Source organism: Panthera pardus, unplaced genomic scaffold, assembly GCF_024362965.1.
Source record: "Panthera pardus isolate Hobbes unplaced genomic scaffold, ASM2436296v1 HiC_scaffold_11, whole genome shotgun sequence".
Lineage (NCBI taxonomy): Eukaryota > Metazoa > Chordata > Mammalia > Carnivora > Felidae > Panthera > Panthera pardus.
Window position 1 is genome coordinate 63,438,824 of NW_026526666.1, and position 12,749 is coordinate 63,451,572.

Below are 12,749 nucleotides of genomic sequence, written 5' to 3' on the forward strand. Positions count from 1 at the left end.
TGGGAGTGTGCGTGTCTCTGTGTGCTCGTGATGGGTTTGTGTCGCGGGAGTGAGCGCCCATCGTCGGACTCGCATTCTCCTGGCTTGGGGGGGGGGGGGTCTTGGTAAGTCTCAGAGGGTTTGCGCCCCAGGCTGGTGGGTGCACAGTCTGTGGTCCCTACGTGCAGCCGGGTCCCCGGAGCGCTCAGGAGGCGCGCAGCCTCTGACCCACCTGAGTAGCCTCCGTGGCTTCGCCGGAGCCCTGCCCAGGGAATACTAGTTGCCTCCCGCTCCTGCCTCACTGGGTGTCACCGCACAGCCACTCTCCCTTCTCCAGGCCTCAGTTTCCCTTTTAAAGCGGGCTGGTACTGGTGGAGGTGGATTTGAGTGGGAGGATACACGGGCCCCTCGGAAAGCGCTGTGGCAGCGGGTGGCGGGGGCCCTGGACGCACCAGAGAAGAAAGTATGAGCCACTCTTGTGCCTGGAAGGGGCTTTTGCGGGATCAGGTGGGTGCGTCAGGTTAAGGTAAGTGTGGTGGAGCTAACTCATTTTAGAGACAAGAAATAAACCGAGGAGTGGTGACCTGCCCAAACCTCCCCCGGGACACGGTAGGGGCTGTTCCGTCCGTTCCTACTAATGCGCTGATGCTTTCTCCCCTCCCCAGGAGCCCGGCGCGACCCCCAGCGGCGCGCCCTGCCCTGGCGCCATGCACTGCGAGGTGACAGAGGCGCACTCAGACAAGAGGCCAAAGGAGGCCCTCGGCGCCCCGGGTTCAGGCCGCGGGCCCACTGGCCTCGGCGGCACGCACATGGCCTTTAGGGTCACCGTGAGCGGCGGCGGCTGCGTGGATGGGGACTCGCGTGACCTGTTGCCCCGGCCGCCCGTGCCGCCTCCGTGCGCCCACGACCTCCTCCGACCACGGAGCCCCAGAGACTACGGTCCGTCCAAGGCCACCGCCGGGAAGGGTAAGTCTGCCCTCGCCAACGTGTCTGGCCGGAGGTGTGGAGAAATTCGGGCTGCCTGGCCTGGATACCGCACACCTTGGTGGGAATTCTCCAGAGAACTTGGTGGAACTTTCAACAGTGCTCCTCAGTTTCTTTCTAGTTGTTTGGGACTCGGTTGTCATAAAATGATGCCTGTTTAGGAAGCATCTCATTTAAAATCAGTAAGCCTATTTTGGAGAAGTATGTGTATAGAAAGTTCAGATTACATAATTTTACTTCTGTGTATTTCTGATAAAAGTTGTGTGAAACTTATCAGAATCTTATAAATTAGGGTGAATAGCAACTCGAGGATCTCTGAACCAGTTGCAGGCATATTTTGAGTTATTCCAATCTCCCTAAGTAACAAAAACCAGAAGCCTTCAGCAAGACCTCTCCCCTCTTGGAACCTCAGTTTCCCCATCTTTCAAGTAAGGAATTAATTACATCAGATGATTTCTGGATTCCTGTTAGAAAATTTTATGAATCTATGATCTGTCCTGAGTCAAATTCTGACTTAGAAAATGGCTTTTCTCAATTTGAAGCTTCAGAAGCATAATCTTTGGTCAGAAGTTCCTTTGCAATACCTTTCCTCCACCCAGTGAAGCTGGTGAGTATAAGGTGCAGGCCCAAGGAAGGTTTATGGGCTCAAAGTCAGCGATGATGTGGGGATTCTCATGAACCTGTTCTTCTCATCACAGTTAATTATTATTGAGCCATTATTTATAAGTTTCATGCTGACAGATAATTAACCAGAAATTGAGGAAATTGTTAAGACGCTGTGTGCTTCTCTCCCCCTGCCCTTTTTTTTTTCCTCCCTGAGAGAAACCAAGGCTTGGGATTTCATTATTTCAGCATTTGGAACCTCTTGGTTCTATCCAGGTGATTCTCAAGGAAGACAAAAAGTTTATTTGGCTCTATAGACATCACTTCTTTAGCATCAACCCCAGCAACTTAGGTAGGGTGTCTTGCTTTTAGAGATGAGAGCTTCTTCAGGGTAGAAAATATCCAACTTCCTAATTCAGGGACTGGTAAAACGAAATGAATGCAAACTGTTTTTCTTTTTAACAAAAACATCAGAGTTTGTTAGAAGAGTGCTATTTCTTGTCTCATTTTCAATGTCAGTCTCTTCTCCAGCAGATAGGGGTCCTGTTTGAAAGGGTAGATACAGAAAAAAAAAAAAAATGGCATGGCTTTAGAGTATTATTACAGGGATACACATATAAAGTTCTCTTTTGCTAGGGAGAGAGGAGTGGTGTGTAAGACATGAGTAATATTTGCTGCCCTGAACTCCCTGCCTTGCCCGGCTCCACGCATAATCCTCCCTTAAACAGATACCCTCCTGCAACATTTTAAGTTTTAAAAAATCATAGCTGTCAACTGAAGATCGAGTTCTCGGCAGACCTGGTGAATGGCTCTCCTAAACATAGTCTTTGTCCCGAGCCTTGGTTAGAGACCTTTCATCTGGATGTTTTGCCTACGATCTTCCTACTTCCATTCTCCCAACCCCCAATTATTTTTATCCATACTCCCCCGCCCCCACCAATGTCTTATGTATGAGATGTTTAAGTCAGGATTATATTTGGAAAGGACAGAGGAGGATAAAGGGATGGGAGGAACAACTTTTTTCTTTGTACCCTAAGGTGGTTGTTCTGGTTAAGTGTTTGCAAGAGCCTTCTAAACTGTTTTCTTCACAGCCTTCAGCAAGGCTGGTGGGGTAGGATTTATCACACCCATTTGAAAGATGAGGAAACTGAGGCCCGAGAGTGGAGAAAGTGTCTCCTATGTAAAAGGGCACCCAGCAGGTCTGGGTGGGAGTTCTCTGGTCAGCCTTTGCATGCTGACCTGGGCTTGAAGAGGTTTCCATCCTGGTTTCTGTCTTTCTATGCAAGTTCTTCTTCAAGTCAAGCCCTTCAGTGGCCTCAGACAAAACCAACTTCCAGCAGAGTGTCAGCAGTCCTCCTATAAATGCGTAAGGAACCGGCACCTCTTACCCCTACTCCCACCCAAATATTCCCCAGACCACGTAACCCTTTGAATGTTTGGTGTGTAGCTTCAAATCTTAGGTTTATTGGAAACAGACATAATACCAATTGAAAAATATTTATTGACTATGCCCTGCCATCTATGATTTGTGGGAGTTTGGGGGAAGTTATTTCCCTCTCTGAGCGCTTTAGTTCCCCCATTTGTAAATTTCCTGTGACACTGACTTAGAAAGCCTCAGTGCCTGGTTACTGGGGGGATTACTCTTGTAATGTGTTTATTGTTCTCAACCTCTGGTTCTTCATTTGCATGAGAGATAATAATGTCTTCCTCTCAGGGTAAATCAAACAATGGTTGTAAGAATGCTTTATAAACTAAAAAGCTAGAAGGGGTCACTTTTACTATTCATGCCAGGCACCATGCTGGGGTAAGTGATCCTTGAGATAAAGGGTGCAGGGAAAAGAGGGAGAAAGGTTTGATTTTTAAAATGTTGGATGTGAAGCGTACTCACTGGTACGCTAGCCAGAGGAAGCTGAGAGGAGCGAAGCTTCAGGTCTTTTGTGGCCACGGCTGCCCAGTGACCGGAGAGAAGACAGTATTGCTTGGTCTGGGGTCAGGTTTCAGATGATCTGCCTTCTTGCTTCAGACAGACCCTAAGCCGAGAAAGGGAGCGAGCCCTTTAGTCCAGCAGCTTATCCGCAAATGCTAGGGTCCTCTGTGTTTCCAGATCTGGAATCAGGAGGCACTGGGATGATGCGACGTCATGGACTAACATTGTCATCATTTACAATAAGAATCACGATCTGTTTATGGCAGAGTCCCGTTTATCCAGATTCCAAGCAGCTGGAAAGGCCAAATTACCAGATGCTGCATTTTTCTTTCTTCTTATTAAACACCCAACGCTCTGCTTTTGGAAGTCCTGACAAGGAAAGAAGGTAAACATCTGGGCTTTATGGAGGCAGACAGCTTTGTGGCGATGGCCCGATGACGCTTGTTCCCCGTGCACAGCGTTTTACGGTTTTCAACGTACGTTCCCACACATTCTCTCATCTGCCCTCACGCCAGCTGTGCTCTGCCTACCTCGTGGGCTGTTCGGACGGAACAGATGGAGAGCACTTTGCAGTTTTTAAGTGCTGGGCAGATACTGGCTCTTACTACTATGGTTCCCATTTTATAGATGAAGACGTTGAGTTTCAAGGATGTGCTCAAAGCTACAGACAGAAAGTGGCAGTTTCTTAGCCTTCCACTTCCAAGTACCAGATCCCGGTGCCACGGGTTGTACCTTCTACATGTGTGTGGCAGCGGCTGAGAGCTGGCGTACTAGATGGCTTCTGAACGTGCCCGGGGAATTTAAAATATTTTTGCTTTTGGTATTTCTTCTGTCTTGAATTTTTGGAAGTAGTATCTGTGCCATAGTTAGAAAACTTGCTAGTTTACTGTTTTTCCAGAGTTGCTGTTCCCAGACTGAACCAGATAATGAGCTCACTATTTAATTCACAACGACTCTCTGGGCCCTTTCACCACGTACTGAGACTGGACACGTCCTAGCAATAAAAAGAAGGCTGACGATCATGACAAATGTGGACACTGCCATTAGTAAACAGCCATCATAATATGGCTGTAAATGCCAAAAAGGAGTCAATCTTGTAACTTAAAATAATAGCTAGTATGTGTGTGTATGTATGTGTGTGTGTATATATATATATATATTTTTTTATTTTTATTTTTATTTTTATTTATTTTTCTTGAAGAAGGAAAACAAAATGCCATTGTAGTTTGTCCGCATGGGCATTAGGGGCTGGTGACAGTGGAGAGTAAACATGATGGTTTTAGTGGCCTTACCTGGTAGAATTTCTTCATCTGAATCAGAAGCCACAGAGATGTCCTGGGGAGGCCTTGCAGGGGCTAGCGCATCCATAATAGAAAGGTATGAGTTATTTTGAAAGCATTTACCCCCTCCGGCTCTGGTGGGCAATTTGCTTGCATTTCATCCATTTTAAAGTGCTGGTCCTGCGATCCGGAAATAATCAGATCCAAATTTTTTCGGTGCTTGAGGTTTCAAATAAGGAGGGGAGGGAAACCTGCTGGCCAAATGTCAGGCTCAGTGAGACAAAGAGAGAACCGTGTATGTGTGTGGGTACACAAATACGATAGGAACATGTTGCGTCTACAGGCATGAGAGTTATGTATCCGACAAATCTTTTATAGACGTGTAGCGGAAATATAATTCCCAAAGATTCCCTAAGAATCTTGTGCGGCTAGAATTTCTCTTCCCTTCCTGCCTCCCAAGCTCTCCAGAAGCTGCTAGGACTTGGCGTACAAATGGAGAGGAGACCATCACATGAGATCGTAACTTAATTTAGGCCTAGCTGCCTCTGAGCAGTTTACCTGCCATACTTGGCTGGGCCCAGGTCTCAGGACTCTTCTAGCTGTGGAATCATATCGATAGGCTGTCTTGCTCCATCTGTGATTTGAAAACATAAGTTTCTTTATATGCTCTGGTTTTCCTTCACACTTCTCCTCCTTCTGAGAAAAAAAAAAAAAAGCAACAACAAAAAAAACCCACCCCGTCTTTGAGTTATTCATCTCCCTGCGTTACATTTGCGTGAGAAGCTAAATGAGCCAGCACACTTATTTTTACAGTGCGTTAAAATCTCATTACAGGCATAAGTGCACAATGAATCATTTAAAAAAATATATTCTTATGTTCTTTGTTCTGAATGTTGCATAATTATCATCATTTTCTTCGGTTTTATTTTGTGGAGTTTGGCCAGCATCCTAGAAAAGGGGAGAAAAAGTTTTCGGTCCTTTTTTGGATAGGATTAGGAAACAACAACAACAACAACAACAACAACAAACAAACAAATACCAACTTTATTTGTAAGTTGACCAGACTATGGCTAACTGTGGCTTTTGCCTAGAGAGGGTCATTTCCCTTCCTTGTCTCAGTTTTCTTGGGAAAAAAATTCCCTTTTTTTTTGAAGCCGATGTGGTAGTATTTCAACAATCTCACCTTATATATACACGATTGTATTTAAAATTAAATTATGTGGTTTGGTAATTTACTTTCCTAATGCAGATTTTAGTTGCAATTAGTTTGGACCTAGAGACTTGTGTTGTTTCTTTTGGTAGGGGGTAGTTTATTTTTGTGCCTAAAGAAACAAAGACATTCAGTTCAAGGGGGAGAAGAAATGAAACAAATTTTGCAGTGGGCTTTGAAAAATTCAAGTGCATTATGCAGAAAGCACAGCTGTAATACCAGGGCCAGGAAAAAAAGAGCAAACTCCTGAAATATTTGTGCCGAGCGCCTTCACTGTGCTAATGATTCTAGCAGTTTAAAAACGGACTTCTTGTTTATCAACAGTGGCTGCCCGAATTAATAGTTTACAATGAAAAAAAAAAGTGCTTTCAGCATTCGAAGCAAAGTCCGGGCTGATAGCTGAGTTAGTAAGGAAGGCAGAAAAGGGGGAGGGTGGTTGTAGCTGATTTGGTCTCCCTAGGCCTTATTTATAAGAAACTGAAAGGAAACAGAGACCTGGGGTGGGTGGGGGTGGGGAGAATACATCCCTAACCCAGTGATCTTATAGTTTAAAGTCACTGAAAGCATCTGTTTTCTTCTTTTCCCCGTCTTCCCCTAAACTCCAAAGGGTTATTCCTTCAGAGGGTTTCCGGCGGATTGAGGCGGATTGTGTTAGCATTACGAGCTGTGTTTTTAAAGTCAGCATTTGAGTCAGATGCACTGAGAGGAGACCTTCAGTCCGCTAACTGAATAATGCATTTCCTGTATGGCCTGAATTTATTTGGTGGTTATGGTTGGGCCTGTCTGGAGCAAACACATGCACCATTGTACAGCCTCAATGCATGCAGGCCATGCTCTTGGCTTTGAGTCTGTTTCCCCATCTGTAAAATGGGAAGCAGTGGGGACTGGATGATCTATACATAGTCCCTTCCTGCTCTGATGCTCCGGGATTCCCCATGAACTGGACTGGGAAGTTTGGGAAGGATCTAGGGTATGGGAAGAAGGCACCTTTGTCTCGGGTCAGGTTTAGACTTGATTTCTCCTATGAACACTTGATTCCTGAAGCTGACCACAGAAGAAAACAGAAGAGGAGAGTCAACTAATCTTTACTGAGCACCTACTCTGTGACAGGCTGGGTACATTATAGTTGTGATTGCAGTTAATGATGCCCAATAACCCTGTGAGGAACGGAGGCATTATTTTGGTTATACAGATGGGGCAGCTGAGGGTTGGAAAGGTTAAGTCATTTGCCCCAATAATAAGCTCACTATTTAGTTCACAGCGACTTGCTGTACAGGTAGTAAGTTAGTAAAGCCTGGGATTTGAACTCAGCTCTGTCTTACAGCAAAGCCAATACTTTCCCCCTAAAGCACAGCACTCTCAAGGACGGGCTTTAAAACCCAGGCAGTGGCACGGAGTTGCTGTGGCTGCAGAATGTGCCCCCATTTCCGGGGGGAACGTAGCGGAAGGCTGTGGGCTGGGCCAGACAGCCATTCCCGGGAGCGGCCCTTTCCGAGTCCCGGCTAACAAGCAGAGGTGTGACTTTATGGGGAGACTCCCTGCATCCATCCACCTCCCTGCTGCAGAAATGGGGGAAAGACAGTGGTTCCCAGCTGTGACACGGGGTCCTCAGGCCAGGCCTCTCTGAGGCTGCGGAGGGATCCTCTAGAAGCAGCTCCTTCTCAGAAGCGGCGGCACACGCATTATGGCGGGTTCTAGTCCCTTTTTGAGCCTTTCACACAGTCTGGGGAGATTTTCTTGCCCAGACCCTGGTTGTGGTCTTCCTTCCCCTGCTTCTGAAGGCATCTGTTGATGTTTGAAGAGAATTCCTCATAAGCCCCTCCATGCCTAGGGTAGAGAATGCATGCTTCACCGGGCACGATGGCTTAAGATCTATTAAGCTATTTCTTATTCAATGATGGGACGGAGAAGGGCTTGGTGGGGAGAACAACCCGGGATCAGGGTCAGCTTGAGAGTTTGCTTGTGGGAAGCGGGGCTTTTGTATCAGATGATGAACACACCAAATGACCCCCACGGAAGGAAAAGTTCCCGCTGCTGGTTTGTGTCTGTGGCCTTGCATGAGGGTGCCTGCGTTCACGAGAAGGTGGACATTCTCAAAGAATCCTACTTATTCTGAGGATGGCTTTGCAGGAAACCTTGTTGCCCCAGGCTTCTTTGCCTTCGGATGTTGACCCTGAGTCTGAAAGGGAGAGGAGGAAGCAGTACCAGGATGGTGCTGGTTGTGATGTGGCCCAGCCCCTTCCTACTTGTGTCTTTTTAACCACTACATTACTCTTTTAGATGTTGTTGCTTTTGTTTTTAAATAACAGGTTTGATGGAAAATAGAGCTTTCGCAAGAAACCAGGGAGAATTCTAAACCTGACTTTAAAAATACAGATCCCATTTGCTGTTTTAAGCTCTCCGGAGGGCTGGAGAGTGGGTTTGTTTTGGAACGTTGCTGGACTATATGAATTACTTCTCTGAGGCTTGGGTATTTAATACCTAGTAGAAGTTTGTATAAGAGCTGATGATGTATTTTGCCGACTTTCCAACCCTGTAAATAAATTACATGTGCCGGCAGAGGCTGCCAGGATCCACTGTGTCAATTGAAGCTTAATTTTTATCCCAAACCACTTAATACTTTTGTCCTAGCGAGTAGGGAAAGTTACCCTGTCTTGTCCAGCAGCGGGCCCATTCCAAGACAGAGACAGCTTTGCGAGACCGTGAATAGGCCTCCGTGGATTCACCGATCTTGACACGGTTTTCTGTGATTAAGTAGCTTCAGCGCTCTCAAACCCAACCCTCCAGGCAGAGGATGATAGTATAATTTTAAGTGTATCGTAAAAATGAAACTCAATCGCTTCCACTCCCAAACCTGCCTCGCTCCCCTTCTCTCTGGAGAAAACGGCCGTAATTATGTGTTTAATCTCAAGACCGCCTGTGCATTTTATCTTATTTGAGTGCAAAGCCCAGGTAATAACGTTGGCATTTCCAGCACGAAACAATATAGGGTTTCTAATTTGGAGACGCTATTAAATATTTCATGCTTCAACCAAACGCAATTCTTTTTTCCTATAATAAGTTTAAATATTAATTCTCTGGAATGTCAGATGCCTAAAGCTAGGCATTTAGTGATCTGCAGTTTCAAGTATCTCGAAGAAGGTTTATGAAACAGGATATTTCACTGGGAGGGATGAGTTGTGTGTTTCAGAGATATCTGAATTCAAGGCAGCGTCTTCTGATTTACTTTTTAAAGGGAAAAGGTCATAAAATAAGTTGCTTTATGTGCTGAAGGATTAAGTGGCTTAGGCTGAAATAACAGCAGGGACTTTACTGTTTTTCCCCTTATATTTTAACAATGCTTTCTGGGGGAGGGGGTGGGTCATTTTCCCGCCTGCTTGTCTCCTCCCCCATCAACCACCCCCTCCCCCCCCCCACCAGCCAGATGGCTTTAATTCTAACCAAATCCCACGCCGAGGCCAAATGATTGATCAAACAGTCATTTGTACTTACGTAGCGCTCTTTGTGAGAATATCTCTGCATTGGAGCTTCTCGGCCGGGTCGGCTCTTCTTCGGGCCTTTAGATGGTTGACTTCCAGCAGACTGAGGGGCTCGGAGAAGTGGGAGTGCAGGGGTGGGTGGGGAGCAGAAGCCCCAGACCTTGCCATCTAAGAACTCCTTGCTTAGAAACTTTCTGTTACTTCCCATCCCTGACAACAGGGGTATCCAAGTTTTCTAAATACAAGGACAAAAAAAATCTTTCCCCGGTTCACATGACAGCAGTTATATATTTAGTGTCTGTTGATGGATAAGATGCCTAAAGGGGTTATTAGTTTTAAGAGCTCTTTTAAACAGATTTGTATTTTATCATTCACTTACCTATCTGTAGAGGTCTCCATATTCTCCAGTCTTTGGTACACGCTTTACAGGTGGCCTCTGATATTACAACTTGGCTTATAGATTGGCAGCTGTTTGGCCAATGGGAAACATCCAGGCCCTTTGATGTGATGTTCAAGGCCTTCCCCACCAGTCCGCCTCATCTCTTGCTGATGCCTGCTTTGCTTGTTCTTTAGCGGTGTCGAACTTTTCCTTATGTAGCTTCAGACCCAGGATTTTCTCTTTACTTGTCCTTCTGTCCTTATACACTGTGAGCGTCTTTTTATTCATCTTTGTACCTTCGTGTCCGGTTCCAAGTCTGGTACAAAGTGCATATCCTAGAAAGATAGGGTGATTCTGATTGAGGTTGTGCGCATGGAACTAGGCCACCAGGTTCGAATCCTAGCACTGGGTACTAATGTGGGGAATATGGGGCATGCTGTGGAGCTTTCTGGGCCTTGGTGTCCTTATCTACAAAATGGGGATAATAATATCAATGATCTCAAAAGGCTGTTATGAGGATGAAACGAGTTAATACATGTATGGGTGCTTAAATATGGGGATTGGACCATGGTAGAATGCTCAATAAATGTTGGGATTATTATTATTGTTATTGCTAATGTAAACGTTTGGTAAACAGAACCTCTTAGAAGGGCCTTCCTTCCCTTCCTTTTCACCAGACTGACTCCTACTTGTTCTTTAAGACCCAGCTCAAGAGCCACTTTCTCCCAGAAGGCTTCCCCTTCTCCCTAGGCTGGGTTTTGCTAGAGCTCTGGCATACACAGCCCTTCTCCTTCCTTCTGCTATAGCACTGGTCTGTGTGATTTTCTATTTACTTGTGTGTTCTTGAGGACAGGGGCAGAGTCTCCTTATCCCTGCACAGCTCAGGGTCTGGCTCAGAGTGGGTGTCTAGGAAGGTTGGGAATGGAGTCCAACGCAGTCTCTGCCCTCCAGGAGCTTGTAGCCTACAAAGGAGGAGCCAAGTTGTATGTTCTTGTTTTTCCCACAAGGTTGAGCCCACGGTAAGCTCTCGGCGCATATGAGAGTCTGATTAAATGTACAAGGAGTTTTCACATGCACACACAGTCACATTCTCTTTCCAGCACCTATTTGGGGCTCTTCATAATGAAGTCTGCCCCTAGCTTGCTAGGTGACCTTGGGCATGGCCTCTGACCTATGTGGGTCTCCCCTTCCTCTCTTTTCTGGGAAGAGTTGGCTTCGGTTATCACAGACTCTTCTAGGTTGCAAGCCTATGGAGTTGCCGGGCCACGGACCAGGTGGAGGAGCTAGGGGCCTGATGGCTGTGTCAGAGTGACTGGCCCAGAATTGGAGGCACCTCCTGCTGCACACCTTCCCTCCCTCCTGGGAAAAATCAGACATTGTAAAATGTGTCCCATCATGTGGTTTAAAGAGCAGATGGTGGTGGTTGTAACACCCAGATTTCTCTACAATGAAGAAGAACCTCGGACCAAGTATTGGAACTGAGGGCCAGGAACCAGACGATGGCTCTCCATAGTCCTGCTGGGGGGGGTGGAAATTGATGTACATACGCTGAATCTCCACTCGAAGTCAGGCTTAGACAGAGCCCCCCAGGGGCATTGTACTGGCCTACCAGCTTCTCTCCAGGCATTGTTGTGGTTTCAGCCCTGTAAACTGGAAAGCTCTGCCCAAATCATTACCGTTTGTTCAATCTGCCTTTGAACAGAGGGGAAGACTAAGTTCAAAGAGGCCATGTTGTTACTTGTGCAAATGTGGCCACGTGGCTTTTGGAGTCAGAACTGGGTTCAGATTCCTAGTATACCACTTTCTGGACCTTGGGCAAGTTCCTTGAGCTGTGAACCTGAGTTTTCCTCATTTGTACAATGGAGATAATTTCTGTCTCACCGGGTTGACGTGGGGATGAAGAAGAGAAGTCTGTAGAGCACCTAGCTCAGGGGCTAGCACATAGTAGGCGTGAAACAAAGGTGAGCTGATGCTGTTGGTCTTGTTGCTATTATTTTTTTTAAAATATTTTTATTTATTTTTGAGAGAGAGACAGAGCACGAGTGGGGGAGGAGCAGAGAGAGGGAGACACAGAATCCCAAGCAGGCTCCAGGCTCCGAGCTGTCAGCACAGAGCCCGATGCGGGGCTCAAACCCACAAACCGTGAGATTATGACCTGAGCCGAAGTCGGGTGCTCAACCGACTTGAACCACCCAGGTGCCCCAATTTTTTTTTTTTTTTTCAAGTTCGTTTATTTTGAGAGAGCGCAAGTGAGAGAGAGCACATGTGAGTGAGGGAGGGGCAGGGAGATTTGGAGAGCGAGGAAGAGAGAGAGAATCCCAAGCAGGCTCTGCACTGTCAGGGGGAAGCCCCACGTGGGGCTTGAAACCTACAAACCTCAAGATCACGACTCGAGCCAAAATCAAGACACTCAACCAGCTGAGCCACCCGAGGCGTTTGTCTTACTGAGTGCAGAGCTGGGACAGGTTCCCAGTCCTGACTTCATCTGATGCTCCTCTGTGGCATGGTAGCCTATCCCCTTACTCTGATTCTTGTTTTACTTTTTTCGTGAAGTTAGAAGAGTATGGACTTCGGAGTCTAAGGACTGAGGTTCTCATCGGAGCCCTGTGGGACACAGATCTGATCGGCTGGCATCTGGGCTTCACTTTGAGCTGGCGGTAGGTGAGGAGCTGTTGTCCTTGCCCAAGTGGGTGTGGGCTGCCTCAGTACAGCTGTCTGACAGGTCCTGGCTCTGGGTCAGTCCCAAACCCTCACTCGGCCTGTGGTGGCTCTGGCGTCCAGCTGGAGCGGGAGGGTGTCTGTGGGCCTGGTCAGGAGGCAGAGCCACCCGCCCCCTGTTGATTGGGTTGGGATTCGCCTTCTGAACAACGCCCAGGTGAATTACTTCCATTCTGCTTCCCGAACTTGT

General features: G+C 46.8%; 1 protein-coding gene across 2 annotated transcripts in view; it reads left to right on the plus strand.

The window, feature by feature from the left end:
- The window catches only part of GLIS1 (GLIS family zinc finger 1), a 228,411-nt gene that overhangs the window by 496 nt on the left and 215,166 nt on the right, over positions 1 to 12,749 (plus strand). For both annotated transcript variants that reach the window (XM_019449228.2, XM_053895123.1), the window contains exon 2: positions 645 to 945. In XM_019449228.2, coding sequence (XP_019304773.2) covers positions 687 to 945 — 259 coding nt within the window. In that variant the 5' untranslated portion in view covers positions 645 to 686. The remainder of the gene's footprint in view (positions 1 to 644; positions 946 to 12,749) is intronic.